This window comes from Mesoplodon mirus (assembly GCF_964341445.2).
Source record: "Mesoplodon mirus genome assembly, chromosome: 8".
In the NCBI taxonomy this organism is placed as follows: Eukaryota; Metazoa; Chordata; class Mammalia; order Artiodactyla; family Ziphiidae; genus Mesoplodon; species Mesoplodon mirus.
Window position 1 is genome coordinate 24029344 of NC_138984.1, and position 24174 is coordinate 24053517.

The 24174-nt window shown below is 32.9% G+C and overlaps 1 protein-coding gene across 1 annotated transcript in view; it reads right to left on the reverse strand.

The window, feature by feature from the left end:
* SPAG16 (sperm associated antigen 16) overlaps nucleotides 1-24174 on the reverse strand; it is an 850722-nt gene that overhangs the window by 776716 nt on the left and 49832 nt on the right. Inside the window, exons 7-9 of the mRNA XM_082631278.1 lie at nucleotides 18535-18652; nucleotides 14148-14217; nucleotides 6627-6736 (exon numbers count right to left, since the gene is read on the reverse strand). Of these exons, the coding sequence (XP_082487404.1) occupies nucleotides 6627-6736; nucleotides 14148-14217; nucleotides 18535-18652 (298 nt within the window). The remainder of the gene's footprint in view (nucleotides 1-6626; nucleotides 6737-14147; nucleotides 14218-18534; nucleotides 18653-24174) is intronic.

The following is a 24174-nucleotide window of genomic DNA, read 5'->3' on the forward strand; positions in this document are numbered from 1 at the left end:
ATCTAGTGAAATCCTCATCTCTCCAGCAATTCCACTCCTAGATTAATATCCTACAGAAAACTTTGCATATGTGCACCTGGAGGTGTGTACAAGAATATTCATGGCAGCATGTCTATTGGACCAAGATTTTTGAAAACAACTTGAACATCCATTAATAACAGAAGAGAAAAGTAAATAGTGTGAAATGAATTACAGCCCCATATAAGAACGTGAAAGAATATTAGAAACAAAACACCAAAAAGATAAAGCAAGGTGTACAAGACTAGATACATAGTCTATAACTTGCATTTATGTTATTTATATATATGTAAATACATATAATATATAATTTATATATTTATATTTTATAGTCAAATATAGTATATTAGATTAAGGAAATATTACTTGAACACATTTATATTTTAAACTGTAGATACTGCTATTGACTGAAGTTTTGAAAATGTAAAAACCTAAGCATTTTTTTCATTGCAATCTCATTTTTGTATTTTCTAAATCCTTCATCCTTATGCATAATTGAAAATAAATAGTAGAGTTAAAAACCTGAGAATAATTAGTATTTCTTAATTACTATCATTCTGATTAACATTTACTTCTTTTTATGTAAAGCAGAATATATTTAGTGTAATAATGTATTTCCATTTATTTGATTTTCTACTCAGAACAGAATTATAAACAAGTTGACTTAATCCTTATATATTTAACATGGCATGATATTATGAATAAATATTTTGATTAATATATTTCCTTAGAGATTTTTAATGAATTACTTCAACTGTTAAAAATATTCAACATTATTATCAAATTATAGGCATTAAAATTTCCATTTGTGCACGGTTTTAGACTTTTTAATGCATTTCATATTTCTAAACTCTAAAAATAATACAAAACTAATTTCCTTTTTTTCAACTTTATGTCTGGTAAATAGAATGATTTAATATTTTAATGTAATAGTCATAATTATTGGCCAATTATCAAAGATCCTTGGTTGGTGCCAGAATCACAATACTTCAAGCAAAAGCAGTAATAACTACTTAGCAATATTCAAGAATACAATACAAAATGTGACTAAACTCGCTCTAATAAAGCAAGGTATCAGCATGTAAGTGTGTTTAATTGCTTTTGAAGTGCACCATTAGCATGGCCAGCAAAACAAAACATGATGACATACACTGACATACCAGAGTTGAAGGGACCTTTCTCTCCTCTTTACATTGTCATATCATTATATTTAAACTATAATCTGTTTTATATAAACACCAACAGATATCATGGCAAAGATATTAAATAAGATTCCATGTTTTCATTAAGTGAATCAAAATATAAAATAGCACCTAAAGAAGTTGAGAGTTGTGTACAATTTTTGTAAGCATAGTAGCACTTTCACACATATAACAGCAAACATGTAAACATCAGAAGATCAGAATTAGCCACATTAATGCACTAATGTCCATATCTCAGTGTGGATAAAATCTGAATCAGGGAAACCATACCTAGAATCAAAGAAAGCCATTGCTAAATCATTCAGGCCTTTATATAATAAAATGACAAAAATGGTTAAAAAAGTAATGAATCTAGAAGTCTTAACAGACTTCTATTCAGTATTACCCATATCATGTTTAACACAAAAGAATAAAATAGTATTAGCAATTAAGTATTATTTATCTTCTTCTGGTAAATACCCTTTTCTACAGGAACACTTTCCTTTAATTCATATCAATTCTGTAATAGGCGCTGTGCTAGATATATTACATATGTTATTTCATTGAATCGTGACAAACACCTGTTGATGCACATATTATTCTTCCCAATTTATAAAGATGGAAGCATATAAGTCAAGTAATTTGCCCAGGTTTGTACAAGTAATAAGTGGTAGACCTAGGTTTCATATACAGACTAGGCTTCCAAATATTTCAAACTCTAAAACAGTTTCTGACAAAGTACATGCTACAGTATGTTAACAGATGCTATGCTGAAGGAAAAAAATGAATTGTGATAGTTAACTCATACAAGGATAAGTTATAAAAATATTAAATTAGGGATAAAAAATAATTTTCTCCCTTAACAAAATGTATATGTGATATATAGAGATACATATATATATATACATGCACAATTTCTAAGACCTAAAAGAAGTTAGGATAAATGGACAAGTATAAAAACTAATCAATAGCATATGAAAACTCATCCATAGCTTATGAGAAAGTAGTTATTTTAATAACTATATTGGTAGTATAAGCTAGGTTTTGAAAAGCCATTCTTATATTACATGTATTATTGATTAATAAAATTAAATGATTAAAAAATAATGTAACTTAAATTATTAACTGTAATTAAAAGCTATTTTTAGGGAAATATCTAAAATTTAGCTAAAGTTTTCCTTATAATAAGCTCTGAATAATTGTTGCTAAACCAGCTATTGGCTGCGTAAGTAATCTACAAATTTTAGTATAGGCTTTTTAATTTCTCCTTTAATAAGATTCTTAAATTGTATTTAAATATAAAGAAAACATGAATATTTCCCAAAATATAACAGGTATCTATTTCTAAATTTGGTTTTTAAATATTTAAGATATAAAATATCGTGTAAATTTTGTTGTACATATTGCAATGTTTATATATCCTTCCCAACTTGTCCTCTGTTCTTACCCATTTGGATAAAAATTATTAATGTTTTCTTGATAATATTTTTACAATACTTTAAAGCATGGTTTCCAACAAAAACATATAAGGGGTATTAAAATATTAATCTGTGTTCAGATAGAAGCATAACAATCTAGATAGGATTTTTTCATTTAAAAGAGCATGTCTATACTCCAATCCCAAAGAGGTTAAGAAATAAATCAGGCAGCAAAAGGATGGAAGGGACAGTTAGCAGTCCCTTATCTTTCCTAATATTTTTCCCGATTTCTTGAAATACTTTCAGTGGTATGTTTTGTGTTTATGTGTGTGTGTGTGTGTGTTTTATCACTTTTCCTGAATCATCACTGAGTACACAGGTCAGGACACAAAGTGTGTGGTAGATTTTTAACATACAAAAATTGTAATCTAGCTCCAAATTTAACTCTTCAGCAAGTAACTAAAGCAACATATTTGAACTACAGTGGATTCCATGTGATTCTCTTTTTTTCCCTCTACAATGAAAAAATACATTCTACATCTAATATTACCTTTTAAAACTATTCAAATCTATATGGAATTCTTCTATTTCACTTCTCTTTAATAAATATGTTGAGACATTTAAAGTTTCACCTGCATAATCATTCAAAGTCTCATTAAAGTAGTAATTTCTTTCTCTTAATTGTGACTTATGTGATTGCAAAAGACATTCAATTAACTGCATAATGATTCTTATTTCTTTTAGAGTAAAATATATTTCACGGATAGAAATAAATTATGTTATAAAGTATAGTTATCTTCACAAAAACTAACCCGTTGACTATTTTAATAACCCACTGATTGGCTTAAAGAGAGAAGAAAAACCACTTTTCCACTATTAACACAATTCGTTTCCTTAATTCAAAAGAAAATAGTTTAAACCATAAGAATTTACTTTAGAGTACAATCTCATATGTTATAGAAAAATACAGAGAAATTAACATGGCATATCAGGAAGCCAGATAGCTAACTGGCTTGAGAAGTAAAGATATACAATTGTCTAAGGAGGATTAATCCGGTTTACAAAGGCACATTTAAGGAAGAATTATTCAATGCCACACGGAATGGACTACTGGAGAACAGTCTAGGAAGCAGCTAAGGTAGTCCATAGAGACCAGGTTTAGAAGGGTGGGAGTCGTAATTAAAAGGAAAAAGGAGTAGTGCAATAGGTGGTTTGAAGTTGTTTTTTTGTTTGTTTGTTTGTTTTTTTCGGTAACCTGCAAAGAGTTTGCCTCCTGTGCCAGCAACCTTAGGCTCTGCTATTCAATGGCTTAGTTCAAAAGAGAAAGATGCGTCTATTGTGGCACAGAGGGAAGGCACCATCAGATTAAAACTAAGTCTGACATCTAGTGATTCAGAGATTTTTGTGACTGTTTTGCACTTTTTGACATGGTTGCTGCTAAATGATGGATTTGGAGAGGACCTTCTGGAACCCAGAAAAAAATCTGGGACACCCTTAGTGCCTCCATGTTAAGTGGTAAATATCAATGGAAAACTATAACAATCCAAGATAGCAGGACCACTAAATACTCAGACCCTTCAGGATTAAAGATATGGGTCCACTCACCACATAAAGAACTCCAATGAGCACTGACTAAGCAAAACACAAACCCTGAATGAGAACTAAAAGAAGGAAGAAATATATCAAGTATATGTCATGGCTGGAAATAAACTATTCAGCTATAAATATTTCTGTCACATACATATTAATTAATGAGTTTTTTCTAATCCCTGGTATTGTGTGTTAGAAGTTCCTCCCCCCATGCCCTGCATCCCTCGCATGTCTCCAGCTCCTACAAGACAGCCTCCTCCTTCACAGTCCTACCTGATGGACCCAGTTCCTCGAGGCTGGTAACAGTGCTCTCCCACTGTGCCTCCAACACAAAAAAAGTGTCCTGCCATTGACAATCTCTGAGTTGTCTGCCTGTCCCCTAGATGATATCTTAGCTCTTCTGTCACCTATGTAATCAATTCCATGTATTAAAGTTATTTTGTTCAAATGATCTAAACTAGTTCTTTTTCTGACTTAAACCCGAAATGATTTCCTGACTTTGCCTGAATGAAAAGGCAAAACATCAGAAAAATTCATTAAATAACTGCTTTTAAAATTGCAAAAGTGAATAAAACATTCCTCCTACCCTATTTTTTCTTCACTTTTATACAGAGGACACACGATAAAACTTTTATATGTAGACTAAAACCCAAGAATTGATCGCTAATGAAAGGAGGCAAACTATCTTGAGAGATACACACTTACATGTTGGGACTGAAGACAAAAGCAAAGCTTGGAATGACATTAGAGCACGCCTGCCCCCGACACACATGAGATCTGGCACCATACCATAGGAGAGAATGGTAGGATGTGAGGATGGGGTGTGGGAAAGGAAAGGCAGCCTCTGTCAAATATACTAATATGTTTTAACCCCAAAGTTCCAAAATTTCTCTATTTATTTGGCCACTGTTGGGGCTATGGCCTGCCCAGCCTTCCTGCCTGCTCTGTTCCAATGTCCCTGGCAGCTGATCCTGACAGCCCACAGTCACCCTTCACACATTCTTAAATGCAGAAGAAACTCATGCAAGTTTGGAATTTTGATTATGACACAGAGCTGAATATATTTAACTACTATATATTAACTATTAATATATTTAACTACTGACCTGAAACAGGCATTTCTAAGTATGACTTACTACCTGAAAAAGAATGCCTATGCCACGTCATAAGATGAAAATGTTTCTGATGACAACCACCACTATCACACCCAAAATCCTTAACTCTGAATTTTTTTTATTATTGCGAGTCTTTTGTTTGCTCCCTGACTTACTAACCTCTGTGGAGATAAGTAAAGATGATCCAAACAAGAACAAGCACTACTTAGTGACAGCAGTGGAGTCATCTACTGCCACTGACTGCATTAGGCAGAGACTCAAATTACAAGCAGGCGGAGAAGTGGGAAAGCTTTATGGTGACAAAAGAGGGTCTGTCCTGATGGGACCTTGGAGACGTGGGGAACGTGAGGCAGGCTGATTAAAAGAGGGGATTTCCCTCAAATACCATAAACCTAAAAAATTAGTATTGATCATAGAGGAACAGTAAAATACTAGTCTAAATATCACTAGAAAGTGATTATCAAAGCCTTAGTATAAACTAAAAGCATTTAGTCTGTATTTTATTCAAATATTATATATGATACTAGATTCCAATACATACCTTTGAGGAAGACAAATGTTAGATATTAGCTAAGTAAATGATTATTTGAATTCATAAAAATCTGTTGTTCTTATAGCATTACTACACTAAAAAAGTTATTATACTTGTAAATGCTTTCATTTTTAAATGAATGTCAGATATTTTAGAACTCAAAGGTATTTATAAAAACATTCATTACCTCAGCTAAACTTTTATGCAATTTTCATGACAAGAAACTAAACCCTTCATAGGTTTTGTGTAATTTTCTTTCTTCCTCATTTTTGATCTCTTTGACCAGACATTTTTAATACCATTTTTCTGTAATCACAGAAGATTTTCACTCTCATCCTGATGCACAGCAAAAGCACTCAGATATAAAGAGATTCTTAAATGGGGTATAATTCTTTCCATTCTTCTTTTTGAAAAGACTAATGAAAGTTTGAAGTTATAGTATAAGAAAATAAATAAGGGATGATCTGATAGTTATTTCTTTGGGACAAAGGTAGTTTTAAGCAGAAGAGTGAGCAGGTGAGCAGAAATGGCCATGATTAAGTTTGAGTAAGTAGCAGAGTGATTCACTGAGCTGTCTCTCCCACTAATAAATGTGTGTCCCTCAATTAACTAGTTACTAGTAACATTTAAGAACCTCCATTTTCTATCTATAGACTAAGTGGTTTGGAATACATAACTTCTAAATTCCTTTACCAATAAAATAATGATACGAGTCCGTGAATCTGAATATCTGAGAGTTAAGTATGAATTAATGGAAACAAAAAAATCATACCTTTGTATTAACTTTCATCTTTGTTTTACGTTTGCTTTGTTCTCTGGCTTCACGAAGACCTCTCTGAGTAGGAACTTCTGGTGCATTTTTTTTTTCACAATTCGGAACAACTATAAGATAATACAATTTATTCTTAATGTTTATACTGTTTGTTAGAAATATTATAACCAAAAAAATAAGAAAGCCAAATTCATTATACACGTATTTTTTGAAGTATTAAACTAATAATATTAAAACCATACTAAAATGTTTTAAATGAAGTCTCAAATTCATTTCCCCAAAATGCAGGGTGGCATTGCTGCAAGGTTAGTGAAACAGCATTGCGAGCCAGTTGAAAAGCATGTGAGCCAATCTCCAGTAACATTATATCTAAATTCCTGTTATCATGAGGTTTCATGTGTTTATAAACAAAAGTTGAAGGGGGTCAAAGGAGAGAATGGTAAGCAATGACAAAATTTCCCAAGTGGAACTGGATAATAAACAAGAGATTTTTAAATGAATATTGTATTAATAAAATATTCTCTATGCTTCACAATGTTGAGCAAAAAAGAAAAAAAAACACAGGGTAACATTCCAATATAGTTGTAACACTGGTCCCCACACTCTCCTGGACATAAAGAGCAGTCCTAAAGGAATCATCTGAGGGAAAAAGAAAAGTGACAGGAAAAGTCTGTTTCTTTTTCACATCTTTCCATATACATATACATGTTCAGGTATACATAATTTCCCCCTGTGTTTCTAAACAGCCAGCTGATTTCAAATAACTAATATGGTTATAATCATTAACTCATAACTAAGTGACTAAATGTTCTAATTTATAACATTAATTTATAATAGAGAAAAGATGATGTACACAAAAATATGTGGATGATTTCAATGTCAAGACTCTCAAAGAATCCTGATGTTATAAAGTAAGGAAGCATATGCTAACATTTAGTTTCTTTCCTGATCTAATTTTTCCTATTCAGTACCAGTTTCAAGGAAGAAAACCATCAAAATAATCCCCACAATAACATAAAAGCCGAATGCTGCAGAAGTTAGTACTACATGAAAGTACTTTAAAAACTTCTAACACTAGGGTAGCCAGACTGCATGTCCTCACTCTACGGTGCTACAAATTAGAGCCCCACAGCATCTGGAAGTCAAAATGTGGAGAAAAGGCAACAATTACAGCTCATTGAGATTAGAGAAAAATTTTCACTTCGAATTCTCTTCTATTGTATTTTCCTCTTCAACAGCCAAGAGTGAAAGCCTGATAATGATAATAATTTAAAATAATAATCATTAGCATTTATGCCTCATTGATGTTTTACTATCTAACAGGTACTGGTCTAAACAATTTACATGTATTATTTCATGAAATCCTGTCATTAACCCTGTGAAGGTCACTACATTTTGTTCCCTTTTACATATAAGGAGAATTTGTATAGTAATATCTACAGGGAAGAAAGGAGAAAGCAGTAAGGAGAGAAATCCAGGATTCCAGTAGATAATCCAAGGAATACGAGCAGACCTCAGACAGCATGCAAAACATTACTAAGCACCACTTCGTGAAAGAAATAAAATAAAAAGCAAGAAACAAACAAACAAAATGGTAAGGATAAATGAAAGTAAAAAATCAAAAAGAGTTTGGTTTATATATGAGAATATGTAGTTGTTCCACAGTCAAAATGAAATTACAGGAATTTACACTTTATAAAAATATTTTAGGAAAAAAACCAACATTTGCAACCAAAACATGAGAATACACACTGCATACTGTATGTGTAATTGAAAGAAAAGTAACACTTAATTATTTCTCACTGTACCAATAATAAACATGATTCCCACTCTCTATCAGATAAATATCACTTTATACAAAGATTTGAAGAATGAGAGACTCAAACATTGGGTCCTTGTCACATTCATAAAAGTGCATATAATTTTCAAATTCCACATAGTGCTTCTTAATGTTTAGTAACACCTTGGCAAAGTCCATGTCTCCATCACAGGATCCTCATGCTTATCATCTAATGCTTGTTAATGAAAAGGCCTATAGTACTGACTGCTAGTATGCAGTTTCCCAAATTTTACTTGGGCACAGTCATTATATTAAGGAAGGTACAATTCCTTAGTAAACATCAAATAAACAAATTTTCACTTATAGAAATTATAGTTATTGTACTCCCAGTGCTAAATTTCACCCATTCAACCATTTCTTCATGTATGCACACATTCAATCAATGTTAACTGAACATGTTCAGGCCCCTGGTTAACTGTCAGATATGCATGAATATATTCATTTAACAAATACGTAAATACCTATATTGTGCCAGTCCTTAACTCCATTAGAGATTAAACACAGCTGAAAAAAGAATTACTTAACTGAAAAAAATGTTTTGAAGAAATTATCCATAGTTTATGCCACAGAGATAAACAGAAAATATCTAAGAGATTAGGAAGCTAAAATGAGATCAAGAACACATCTAATTGGAATTCAAAAAAAGGTAACAGAGATAAAGGGAAAGAGGTTATATTTGAAATGATAATATATCTTTCTAAACTAGACCATATACTACATATAGGCATAAGAAATTGACACCTTGTAGCGAAATTCTGAGCAACAAAAAATACCCAATTTAAAAAGCAATTAATTAAACTAAAACCTTTGCTCTACTATATATGACATCTGTTTGTGATGCTGAAGTCAGCTTTCACAGTTTTTCACTTCATAAAACATTTCTAATTTCTAGAAGTTCTTCCTGAATTCATAGTTTCCTATCATAAATTACAAGATATCATAAAATACAATTATATGTATTTTTATAACCTACTTTGGAAATAGGTATCATTGTATTCAAATTGCAACCTCATATGAAATCAAACATCGGCTAACACAAACATAATAAAAACCAGCATACTGATAAACTTTTTGAGCTTATATAATTTGCACAAAAAAAGTTTTCTCTCATAATATGTAATACTAAAGTGCTTTCTGTGTAGTTTCTTGTAAATATTTGATACATATTACTTTCCATAACAACACAGAAAAATGTAACAAAACTATCACTTCAAATATCTAGCTGATAATAATTCACTATTTCATAGTTTCTCCTAGGAATTTTGCTATTATTCTACATACCAGACAAGAGTAAATATAGAATTATAAACCCTTTTCAGGTAAGAAATTTGACTACTAAAATATTAATAGCAATTAGTAGCAATTATGGATAATTTTTAAAACACTTTATCATTTAAAATTTTTCTGTAATAAGCGCATCACTTTGATAGTCAAAACATATGGTACATTTAAAATCCTTTGATAACTACTCCAAGTGAGTCTAAGTTTTATCTTATTCCTTATTCCTTAAATTCAGATTAAATAACAATTAATTAGTCTTTTTCCCAAAGTTCAGAGTAAATGACAGTCAAGTCATTGTTTCCTAACTACAGGGCGAATTACATTTAATCTGAAGAATTTCTACTGCCATACCAACTTCTGTTCAAAATGAACGAAAAACAGGTAGACAAATGACAGACAGATAAAATATTTTAAAAATTAAGCCAAAATGAGAAAATGAAAAGGGAAAGAGTTAAATATATTAAAATAATGGTGAAGGACAGCAGGATTTATGAAGAACCACCAGTTAACCAATAAACCAACTTCTTTTCAAAGTTGACTAAGTAAGGTTCTAGTTGATCAGCCAATCTGAGTAATAACAGAGATCACACAGCCAAATGCTGGCATGCCACAAGGAACTTAGGAAAAGGAACTGCAAGTCCTTTATCTAAAACTAGAAGGCATGTTTATAAGGAGCACAAAATTATTCAGTACAGAATTTAGGAATAACTTTTATTCAGGTAATTGTGACTATGTAACTAAAAAAAAAAAAGAAAACCTGTTTTCTTCATGTTGGGCTTGAATTTATTTCTTTTGATCAAAAGTCACTTCAAAACATAACAGATAAAAATGTAATTACAAACTTGATCTTTAAAGTAACTTATAAATGTCAGTCTAGAAAAACATGTAATATATTCATTTATAAATTAGATTAAATACCAGGAGATAATTTCATAAAGGAGTTATCTATAAACCATTATTTTATGTTAATAGAGATCTCAAGGATAAATAAATAAAATCATAAACTCTTATAAGTAGAACGTAACATTTAGAGATTAACTGATGCAAGAATCAATTCAATGCACAGTTCAACCTTTATGCCATCTTATATTTATTGTTTTTCACAAACTTTATTCATTTTGAGAGTTAGAGTTCCTGAAATTATGGTAGTTTCACATCATCATATTTATATCTGATTGTACTCTTCTTAAAAGTTATATATATGTGAAAAAAATAATTTTTGATGTAAACAGAAATATATATTCTTTGAAAAAAATGCAGTAAGGAAAAATGAAGAAATAATCACATTACACAAATAAAATTATGTAAACATTTTGGTGTTTCATATATTTAACAGACATGATCTTATACTACATGTTTTTATTTCTTAACATTAATATTTTAATATGAACATTTTTATGTGTGATTTTTAAAGAATTTCTAGTATTGTATGATCAACTATATTGAAACATTCACTTGTGATTAAAGATTAAGACTGCTTGTATAGTTTTGTTACTATAAATATGAGTGCAATAAACATCCTTGTGCATACTCTCTAGGCATCACTGAGCATAACTGATATTTCTTTAATATAAAATATTAGGAAAGGAACTACTGAATCGAGGCTGAGAAAAAGTTTTTGAATATGAGAATGCTACACATTTCTTTTAAGCCTTAATCAGAGAACACAATAAACAGTCATCTGGAAATACCAGAATGTTATTTTTACTAAAAATTCACCATTTTGCAGTCTCTCTATATTTTAGAGCTTCCCATCATTCTTTTCTAAGTCAACATTATTGAGGTATAATTTACATAAAATAAAATGCATACATTTTAAATGCAGAGTTGGGTAAGTTTGGACAAAGATAAGTAGGCATATAACCAACCACCTATATCTTCAAATCAAGATATAGATTTGCACTACCCCCCAAATTATTATTTTCTTATCCTTTACATACCTTACATACCTTATATAGCATTATTTTACAAGGCTATAATTTTAGTTTTTAATGGTCACTTTCCTTTTAATAAAATTAAGAAGAGGAAATCTTAACGTTTACATTAACCAGAATTTAACATTTCTAAATCTCTGTACAGTACTCAGCTCTGCAGATCAAAGTTTCTTCTGGCTTACTTTTCTTTTGGCCCAAAGAAAATAGTTTAGCATTTCCTGTACTTTAGAATGGCTTGCAACAAAATCTCTCAGCTTCATTTGTATTGAAATGTTTATATTTCACTCTAATTTCTGAAAGATATTTTTATTGAATATAGAATTCTTAATTAAATTTTTCTACATTTTAAGGATGTCATTTCATTGTTTCTAGCCTCCAATATCTCTGATGAGAAATAAGCCTTTATTTGTATTATTGTTTCCCTGTAGGTAACGTGTTTTTTCTCTCTTGCTGATTTCAAGATTTTCTCACATAAATTTTGAGTATGATGCATCCAGGCATGATTTCTTTGTGTTTACAGTTAGTTGCTTTTTTTTGGATCTGTGAGTATATGCTTTACATCAAGTTTGGAAAATTTTAGGTCATCTTTTGTTTAAATATTTTTATGCCCCATTCTCATTTTTTTTTCCTTTGGGACTCCAATTACTTGTATGTTAACCAGGCAAATTTTCCTTCATTTTTTTTCTCTCTCTTCTTTAGAACAGATGATTTTTATTGATGGCTCTTAACATTCACTGACACTTCCATCATCTCCAATCTATTGTGAAGTAAAAAATTTTGATTTTAGTTATTGTATTTTTCAGTAAGAGATTTCTATTTCCTTTTTTTTTTTTGAGTTTCCATTTATCTGCCAAGATTCTCTACCACTTCATTTATAATGTAATATTTTCCTTTAAGTCCTTGATCATATTAAAACATAGTTGCTTTAGCAATTTTATCTGCTAAATCCAACACCTGGACCATCCGAATATAGGTTTCCATTTATTGTTTTTGTCTTGATTGTGGATCACATTTTCCAATTTCTATAACATAACTAGAAAAATTTAATTATACACTGAGCAGTATGAAGGTAGATTATTAAAGACTCTGGACAATTATCTTCCTCTGAAAGGTACTGATTTCTGTTCTAGTAAGCAGTTTAATTTTTTGATGATCATCTTGAATTCCAGGCTTAATTTTATGCTCTGTTCAAGTGGATCCATGGAAAGCCCTAAATATTCCCCAAGTTTCTCTAACTTGGCAAAATTCAAACTCTAAACTCTGTTTCCCCTAGGAATTCTGTGTAAGCTTTCTTTTTGGTTTTATAGGGTGGGTACAGTATGGTTAATGTTAATATGGTGTCACCAAGGTGCTGAAGAGGTCTCTCCATCCAGGCCTGGCCAGAATGCCAATATATACCATCATTGCTTGACAACTAGAATCCCTGGTCCCCTCTTTTTTGTTGTTTTGTTTTTCTGTTTTTTACTGGTTTTAATTTTTATTGGAGTATAGTTGATTTACAATGTTAATTTCAGGTGTACAGCAAAGTGAATCAGTTATATGTATACATATATCCACTCTTTTTTAGATTCTTTTCCCATATAGGCCATTACAGAGTACTGAGTAGAGTGCCCTGTGTCATACAGTAAGTCCTTATTAGTTATTTTATATACAGTAGTGTGTATATGTCAATCTCAATCTCCCAATTTATCATCCCCCTCATACCCCCTGGTAACCATAAGTTTGTTTTCTACATCTGTAACTCTATTTGTGTTTTGCAGATAAGTTCATTTGTACCCTTTTTTTAGATTCCACATATAAGCAATATCAGATGGTATTTGTCTTTCTCTGACTTACTTCATTCAGTATGACAATCTCTAGAATAGCCAAAGGAATCTTGAGAAAGAAAAATGGAGCTGGAGGAATCAGGCTCCCTGACTTCAGATTTTACTACAAAGCTACAGTAATCAAAACAGTATGGTACTGGCACAAAACAGAACTATAAATCACTGGTCCCCTCTTAATCCTAAAGAGTCTTTTCTCTCTGGCAAGTATCAGGTAGTCTTGCATGTGTAGCCCAGCCATCGTCTAAGGACTCATAGTACACTCTCTCACAAACCGGGCCACTGTTCATTGCAGCACCCTCTTATCTGGTGCCCTTTCCTACAGATTCTAGATGCTTCAACAACTTATGAACTACAGTCTGCCTCTTCAGTTCAAACAGGACTGCCATGCTCTTCTTGACCTCCATCGCCATAGAGTTTGGTTTGGAAATTTTCCCGGACAAAAAGTCATGATGATGGTGAAGCTCAACTTACAAATTTTCCTTCTATCATTTGCCTTCTGTGACTTGTGATGTTTTCCAATGCCTAAAAATAGTTGCCTCAAATATAGGGCTGAGAAGTCACCCTGTCAGCATTTTGAGTTCTGATAAGATAGAAAAATCACCAACCAATAAATTACAGTTTTATTATATTTCACTTTTACCTCTAATTTCAGGAGCATGGAAACTATGCCCTATTTCCATACACTTCAGTGCTTCTTGAAGTCCAGAAATCTAAAAAGTAAAATCCAAAGATATGAGATTCTATACTAAATAACTCAAAAAATGGGTTAAAATGCAATGTTTAAATATTGATTACAAAATATAGAAAACATTAATTTCTCTTGGATTAATTCCTATGTATTTTAAAAATTTAAACATTAATTGCAACAAAAGAAAACATAATTTTATTAAGTTTAAATTCAATTCCATGGCAAGTATTAAGTATCTATTATGGGTAAACGCCTGAAACATTTATTTCACAGCATAGTTTCCTGAGACAACAATACTCGTTGCATACTTTTAATGATAATTATTCAGGTGTCTACTCTGAGAGAGTTTTCTCCTCTGTTGAAATTTCTTCACAACAGCCTAATTCATCTTTATGTCCATAAAAGATGAGGTAAGTATTACTTGGGAAGTAAAATATGAAGAGACTACTGTTATCCTAAAACTCTTAGCTCATTTTCCACCCACAAACTTACTCCTTGTTTTATTTAATTTGTTAGTTTGGTGGCATACCATTTACTGATATTTCCTGAACAACAGACTTAAATTAAAAATTCAACCTTAAAAAGCTATCTCATCCCTTAAATGATTATACCAACAGAAAATATCATCTATTTAATTATATACAGATACACAAATTTTTCTACTATCATTGAGTAGCAACATTTCCTTATTAATGGAAAAGAGCAGATAATAATTTGTAATCTATGGATTAGTGCTCATGAAATGCCTGGGTGGGAAAAAAAAGTGAAAATGTTATATCTATTTTTGGATGCCAAATGGATTATAAAATTTTTAACGAATTTCTTATTTAGTTTAGTGTAAAATTTACATAAAAGTTGTAAATATGGTACAGAGAGTTCCTGTATACCCTGTTTCCCCTGTTAATGCCATGCATTACCATGGTACATCATCAGGCTCAACATCTAAACCAAATTTGGTTGGTGGTCCATCTATAGTTGCCCACAATAGTTCCTTTGTCCTTTGACATGCTCCATTATCGTATTGGGTATTTCCTTCCTCCCTTCCTTCCTTCCTTCCTTGTTTTCTTTTTTACATTATGAACATTTCCTACTCTCTAGTACAACATGATGCCCCAAATGCTCACCTGGGCTCATCATGTATTTTCCTTGCCCAGACTACACTCAGCCACTTCTCCAAGGAGCACTAACTACTTCCTCTTATTGGAAAACAGTATTAGAAATTGATATTGGGCACTAGGTATACTTGTTGCTACTGCAGTGTCATTACTTCTAGACCCTCTCAGCAGACAGACCTAGAAATACATACATATATATGTATGTATCTTTTAGAATTTATCCTAAATTGAACCCCATGATCCAAAAACGATAAAATGTAATCTATTATACATATATATACTAACAAATAAATTATGTTTTATCTTTTTTGAAACATGGGGCTCTAATTCGAATTTTGGACATTTTCAGTAATTTTGTAAAGCTGAAACTAATTAAATTATAGATGTTTCCATAAGACTTAAATAAATTTAAAAGTTGGGGACTTCCCTGGTGGCCCAGTGGTAAAGAATCCACCTTCCAATGCTTGGGACTCAGGTTTGATCCCCGGTCGGGGAACTAAGATCCCACATGCCTCGGGGCAACTAAGCCTGCATGCTGCAACCAGAGAGCCCACGCACTCTGCAGCCCGGGTGCCACAACCAGAGAGAAGTCCATGTGCCGCATCGAAGAGCCTGTGCGCCACAACGAAAGATGCTGCATGCTGCAAAAATGATCCTGCATGTCGCAACTAAGACCTGACACAGCCCAAAATAAATTAAATAAATAAATAAAATAAATATTTTTAAAAAATAAATAAAATAAAAATAAATAAAAGTTACATTGTTTATTATCTACCAAAAGAATTTGAAAACACATACTTATTAGATATTACAGTATACTTTCACTCTTATATACAAACTAAATAGCATTAAAAATTCTAAAATCGAACCCTTCTTTATGCAAAGTATTTGAGAAGTCTATATGTTAAGAGAAACACAGTAAGCTAAATGGTCAAGATAAGGTTTTTAAGGAAATGATAAGGAAATGACAATGAATGAGAGTCAGGACAATGAGGTCCAGATGTTAAGGATCTCACAGAAGGTGTAGCAGAGGCTATGGAATAAGCAAGTATATTAGGTTCACACTCAAAAGAACCACCCAGAACCATGTACCTAAACACCAGGAATATAACCAAACCAGTCACACTACACTAGAAAGTGAAGGTCGAAAGGATAGCATGTAGACTTCGGGCCAGTGGACAAATAAGGGTCTCTTGTACTAGGAGCCATCTGGGAAGAGTGAGAAGAAAAGGATGCTATTTGAAGACAGAAAATTAACACTGACAGATATGTTTTAGCTAAACAATCAGTTAATATAACATTCAAACACCCTGTGTTAAACTAAAAGAGACTGTTTTAACCCAGAAAGATCTGGATAGTTTTTAATAGCAGGTTATGTTTTAGTTTGCCTTCAGCAGGAGTAGGGGTTCAAAGACAAAATAAGTTGTAGATAATGAAGATACAGTTCTTTACACATGTGAATGGTAGTGTGTAAAATTCAACCCTTCCTCATAGAGAGAATGATTTTCATTTTTAAACATGTTTTCATTTTAGATACATATCAATCATAAGGCAAGTAATTTTATCTTTGTTTAATGAATGAGAAAAGAGACATATATGTAAAGTTACCTGAATGTTCACATGGCTATTTTGTAGCACAGCTGGGACTGACTTCTATCACTCCTAATCCTTAGCTCTTGTAACAAAACCAGTGATGAGCAATCTGAAACCCAAAGACTGTATATGGCCTAAATATGTCCTTAATATGGCCTTTAATCTAACCTCATGTTAGAGACAGGGGAACTGATGGCCATTCCAGGAAGATAACTTAGCCCTAATCACACTGATACTGACTGGAAGATCCAGTCCAGTGATAGATAGATGGCAAATGTAGAAATCAATAATCTGGAGGGGAGTGTAGGCACTTGCCATCATGGATGCCTGGAAGGCCCTGATATCCTTGAATATTGAAACTTAGTCTGAGTGGTCTGTCAGAGACGCCAAAGTTTACGTGGTCACTTGGGGATGTATGGCCAGGGGACTGATGGATTCCTCCTGAGGGAAGAGTAATAGGGAGATGAGCATGAAAACAGGGGGAAAAGGAGAGTAAGATGAGGAGCAAAAGTCTAAGTTGTTTTGTGGCAGGAAAAGAAGCAGGAGCAACCTGAATCTAGCTCACAGTGTTCCAGGTTGTAGAATTGTGTCTCTTGTTGGGAGGCTGTGGGGACAGGTTAGATGAAAAAGAGCAAAGAGATGAAATTCTGAAGGTTTGACAATACAGTACCATAAAAATGTGAACTATTATTAAACTATTTTTATGCAATATTACCATTAATGCAATTCATACATTCAAGAATACACAATTAAATTTCAGGCACAAAGAAACAAGGAGACAAGTGATGTTTTCATTTTAGTAGCTGAAGATTACACTCAAGAAAAGACAATATGCAATTGATTAAAGTTATGTCTTAATAAAATCATTCACACTTTTGTAACCATCGTGCAAGCTTCTGTAGCTTCTGAAAGTTTGACCAAAAATTAAAATCTCCAGAAAACGATAAAAGAATGTTAAGTATAGTAGCAGTTTATATTTTATAATACAGTGTTACATACTTTTAATGTAGCCAAGAAACATTTTGTTTTATTTTTCTTGAATTCTATACTAGAGATTCCTCACCACTACCCTAGGCCTAGGCTTATACAAAAACACTGCAAGAAGAATTAAAAAGGGTGTCAACAGCAAAAATGACTGAAAATTGGGTCAGTAACTAGGTGTTTCAAATATTCATTTGGGGGTGAATTGCATGGACTTTCTATTCATTATCCCATCTAAGTTTCACAACAATATTAAAAGATAGGTCATTGTGGTTATACTTTACATATGAGAAGTCTGAGTTTAAAGTGTTTAGGTAAGGTCCATGTTTATAGCTGTCAAAGTTGGCATTTAAAACCCAGTTTAAATATTGTTATGTTTTAATGGCTGAGTTTTTCTCTGTAACTATATTTTAATAATCTCCTAAAAAGTTATATTTTAATTAAATAATTTTAATTAAATAATAATCTTTGTAGTTTTAAAATGGATAAAATACTTCTCCTGGATGTTTCCAAATTAATATTTTTTACAGCATGACAATTGGGGGAAATCTTTTAAAATTTAACTCAGAAACAAAACCAATATTTCTAATAATGTTATAAAAAATAAATGGTTAAAAATCATTTTCAGGTAGCTTGGATGGTCTCTTTACCTGTCCCACTGCTCTGTCTCTTTCCAAAGAGGTCAGCATTTTCTGCTTCAGTAAAGCGTGGTGCTTCTCATATAATACTCTTATAGTTGGTTCATAAGATGCGTAATGTAACTTCAACCTATGAAAAATAAAGGGCATCTTAAAGGGTAGTTGAGTTAAATCAGTGATTTCCATCTAACACCTAAATCTTTTTTCTATTTTTTTGCATTGGAATAAGAAATGAATTAACCATATAAAGGTCAACACAACAGAGCCAAGAAGTGCAAGAAGCATTATTTGGCATGCAATTTCCCTGCAACCTAGGTGGAGGTGGGAAAGTCACATTTCTCTTGAGTTAACTAGTTCTCTGTTTACTTTTGCTGTATTCAAGTATGCACCAAGAAGTTGCTGCTATTCATTGACAGAAAACAAAATTGCAGTTTCTTTAATTCAGAAACAATTTTCAAAAAGACAAGGGCTACAAACAATAGATGATTAAACAGAAAGGGTGTCATTCACATCAAAATTAAGGATGGTCTTGAAAACAAGTATGAATAACCTCATATTAAGAAAATTAAGTATAAAATATTTTGATATCTCAATTCATCTCAACATATGATATAAATTTTAAGAATCTGTTTAATTTGAAAATGCTTTCAAAATATTTTTTCATTTTTATGAAGTGTGATTTACATGGAGTGAAATACACAGATCTTAAGTATTACAGTTCAGAGTTTTCATGCATGCCCAGGTAGTCCACATTGTTATCAAAATAGAGAGTATTTCTAACATTTCAGGAGATTCTAGACCTTCATATACTTGGAATCATAGAACATGTTCTCTTCAGAAACTGGCTTATTTCACTCAGCATAATTTTTTTTTAGATCCTTCCATGTTGTTGTAGATATCAGTAATTCATTCCTTTTTATTGTGAGTACTATTCCTTTGTATGTATATTGTACAATGTGTTTATCCAATATTATACTGATAAAGAACTGAGTTGTTTTCAGTTTGGGACTATTATGAATAAAGTTTCTATGAAAATTCTTATACAAGTCATATAAGATATTTTTGGTTATGTACCCTCATTTCTCTTAGAAACCATACCTAGGGGTTGAATTGCTGGGTCGTAATTTATACTTCCAACAGCAATATATGAGACTCCTGGTTACCGCACATCTTTGCCAACATTTGGTGATAATTAGTATATCTAGGGTTTGACAATTTTGTGTGTGTGTGTGTGTGCGTGTGTGTGGTACGCGGGCCTCTCACCGCTGTGGCCTCTCTCGCCGCGGAGCACAGGCTCCGGACGCGCAGGTCCAGCGGCCATGGCCCACGGGCCCAGCCGCTCCGCGGCACGTGGGCTCCTCCCGGACCGGGGCACGAACCCATGTCCCGCGCATCGGCTGGCAGACTCCCAACCACTGCGCCACCAGGGAAGCCCCAGGGTTTGACAATTTTATTATCAGTTTTGTTATATTTTTATACAACCAATGTATGATTTTGTTGAATTTTTCTTATGTTTATAACTTCGCTAGTTTATTGGTTTCTGATCTTCTTTTTCTTTCTTTGTATTTAATTGTTCTTTTTTGAGCTTCTAAGGTACAAGATTAGACCATTGGTTTAAATTTTTCTTCTTTTCTAATATAAGTTATCAATTTCACTTTATGCACTGCTTTGGCTGAATCCCACAAATTTTAATGTTACATTTTAAACCATTCAGTTCAAAATATTTTCTCATTTCCTTCTTTGATTCATGGGTGATTTAGAAATATGTTACTTAATTTCCAGTTATTTGGAAATTTTTCAGAGCTTTTTGTCATTGATTTTTTTTTTTTTTTTTTTTCTTTTTTTTGCGATATGCGGGCCTCTCACTGTTGTGGCCTCTCCCGTTGCGGAGCACAGGCTCCGGATGCGCAGGCCCAGCGGCCATGGCTCACGGGCCCAGCCGCTCCGCGGCATATGGGATCCTCCCAGACCGGGGCACGAACCCGTATCCCCTGCATCGGCAGGCGGACTCTCAACCACTGCGCCACCAGGGAGGCCCTGTCATTGATTTTTAATTTAATTTGATTGAGGTCAGAAATACCTTGTACAGATATCAATTCTTCGAAATTTATAGAGATTTGTTTTATGGCTCAGCATACGACCTATTTTGGTGAGCATTCCATAGGCACTTGAAAAGTCCAAAGTATTGACAGAATTCAAGAAATGTCAATTATGCACAATTAATCTGTCCTGTCCTGTCAACTTGAGAATTTTTGCCTATTTTTCTAATAATTGCTACTAGAGGAATGTTAAAATCTCCAATTATAACTATGGAAATATCTATTTTTCCTTTCTGCTTTATCAGGTTTTGCTTCATATATTTTCAAGTCTTATATTAGAATCATGCATATTATATCTTTCTGATGAACTGACTCTCATCAATATGAAATGACTTCTTTTTCTCTGGTTCTCAGGATGTCCCTGACAATGTTGTTTCTGGAGCGCTCCTCCTCAGGCCCTATGGGCTTGCAGAGGTGGCCCTCCTGCCCTAGAAAGAGCTAACACTTCGGCTGTGCTGCAAGCTGCTGCAGAGGTCTTTCGAAGTTTACGTTTAAGCTTTTTATAGGGCAAGTCTAAAATAGTTCCTTCTCCAAGACTAGAATAGCTCAGCTCCTATGGCAGGGTTTAGCAAGGGTCTTAACTGAGTGCTCAGAGTGTTCAGTGAGCTTTCTCCATTGTAGCTGGTCAGAACTCCTACATCTGCAATCTCTGGAATCTCCATTTGGCACACAGTTGCCCAGGATCTGTTCTTTGTAGGCTTCATGTTCTCTTACCATGTACTTCCACAACTTAGTATCTGGTCAAAGACTAAAAGCAACCACTACAGGTATTTCTCAAGTACCTTTTCATGTACCTCCCTCCTTTTGTGCACCCTGTCCTGCAAATTCTAGCTCTCTCAGCAGCCCTGAACTCTGACCTCTGCCTCGTCAGCTCATCAAGACTACCATGGTCTGTTTGGGTCCCACCTTGTCATACTATTTTCTGAAAAGTGCCTCCAGACAGAAATCTGGGCTGATCATGCTGCTCACTTTGTGTATTTCCCTCCTCTTCGACATCCCAGTTCTACTCTAAAAACAACAACAAAAATTCTGTCCAGTTTTGTAGTTCATTACAGTGGACAGCTAGTCCAGTACCAGCTGGAGAGTTAGCTTTATACCACTTATTCTTATATGACTCAAAGCAGAAGTCTCCCAAAATAATTTTACATTTGTTTTTATTAAAAAATTAAAATAGTAGTCCTCATTTTATAAAATATTTTCATGAATATATTTATGAAAGCCATTGATTTATAAATCATATTTCTCAAGATAATTTTGATTATAATTCATTGATGACAGTAATAAAACCTAAGCATTAAAGTTATGATATATATTTATATTATATTATATATAATAATATGTATTTTATATATATGTTATACTTAGTGTGTATTAATTTAGTCACACTCAGAAAAGCAAGAGAGAGTAATAAAAGATATAAGTAGTATATATAATTTCATTCCCTATTCTACTTAATATACTTAGCATATATACATTTTGCTATATACTATACACTTCTAGGGATATTTATACATTTGTAAACACATATTCAGGTACAGAGTTATATACACAAAACATTGTGTGCTGAGTTTGTGAGCAATTGAAGTATAAACATTATTGATGATTTTGGCATCTACTCATTCATGAGACATGACTGGATTATCCTCTGTGCAAAGAATTAGCAACACATAAATACCAATAAGATATAACAAGGAAACAACATTCACAGAAATCTTCTGTTTAATCAGACTGAAGGAGTGTGACTGTTTTATAAATTCCATAAGAACCTCATAATTCATCCACTTATAAGTTCTAATTGTTAGTATTAAAAATTCTGAAAATAAGTACGTTCATAATAAGTCACTCATGTTAAACAGGAAATTCTGAAAACTTGACAGGTAAAAGCAACAAATTACAAATTAGTTGAACAATTTAGAGAAAACATTAAGGTTAACATTTTGTGGTTTATGATAAAAAGATACATCATTGAAATATTTGGGTAAAATATGACACAGAGAACTCAGACCCTAACTTATACTGGAATCAAAAACCCTCTTCTCTATAGCTGATTTATTATGCAATGGTGCAATTACAAGAGAAGGTGTTCACTGCTGACTGATTAACTTCACTGGTGATTGATTAATTTCATGACTAGTTTTTTTGTGACTTTCAGGTCATCAATGAAATTTTGTTTTAGGTCCTTAGAAAAAATATATTAGTGATTTATCCAGATGGTTCAATGGAAACATTATTCTTACTGATTAAATATGGAAATAAAGGCTATCTGAATATACACTAAGTGTAGTTATATTCCAATGTAATGTGGATTTCTTCTGGGGCCCCTAAGGATTACAAAAAGTATAATCTGAAAATACTGAATTTTTACATGAAATAAATTATAATAGTATTCTCTTTAAACATTCTAGGAAATTTAACAAGCATGATATATTTTACACATAGGCTAGAAGTCTCAAAAAAATAATTTAAAACAAAAACTCAATTTACCATGAACAGAACATCAGCAACAGTGAAAAATCATATTTCAGCTGCCACAGCTGGATACAAAGGTGCTCTGAGACTGTCATCAACCCAAGTAACTGAAGTACTGAAGCCTGCTTGTATCAGCACAGAGGGTGAGAATGGACTCAAACCTGAGATCTTTCCCATGAAGAACGTACTGTGATTCAAACTCACGTATGTGTATGTGTATATATGCGCGCGCGCGCACACACACACACACACACACAACTACTAAAATACCTTTGGGCTTTTCCTCTGGGCAAATGGGTACCTCACCCTGATGAAGGCACAGCAATTAGTTATCTTTTTTTTTTTTTTTTGCGGTACGCGGCCCTATCACTGTTGTGGCCTCTCCCATTGCGGAGCACAGGCTCTGGACGCGCAGGCTCAGCGGCCATGGCTCACAGGCCCAGCCGCTCCGCAGCATGTGGGATCCTCCCAGACCGGGGCACAAACCCGTATCCCCTGCATCGGCAGGCGGACTCTCAACCACTGCGCCACCAGGGAAGCCCAAATTAGTTATCTTTGTACAAGAAAAAGCTTCGCTACCTTTATAGACTTCTACATGACTTCAGAAGAGCCACAGGCCTCTTTATTGTCCTGAGAGTAGAATAATTCCCAAATATAAAAGATATAAAATTAATTCCCAAATATTAAAATATAAAAATTTTTAAAACAAAATACAACATATAGTTCTAAAAAGAGACCTGTATAAAAATGCAAAAGGGAAATCTACATGAAATAGTATATATTTAGCACATACTTTCAATGTTAGGGTATGTGCAAAGTACTTAATATCTATTATGTTCCAGACACTATATTAGGTACTTTTCTTATGACAGTTTTTACAGATAAGAAACAGAATTACAATGAGCACACAAAGGTAAGTAGTGGAGCCAGGCTTCCAATGTTTAATTGACTCCAAAATCCAAGCTCTTTCCATTACATTGTACTACTTCTCAATTAATGTTTTTGTTAAGAAGAAAACAAATCATTTCAAAGATTTTTTTCTGAATTTTTCTGGACTTGGAACAATCTTATGAACAAAAAAATA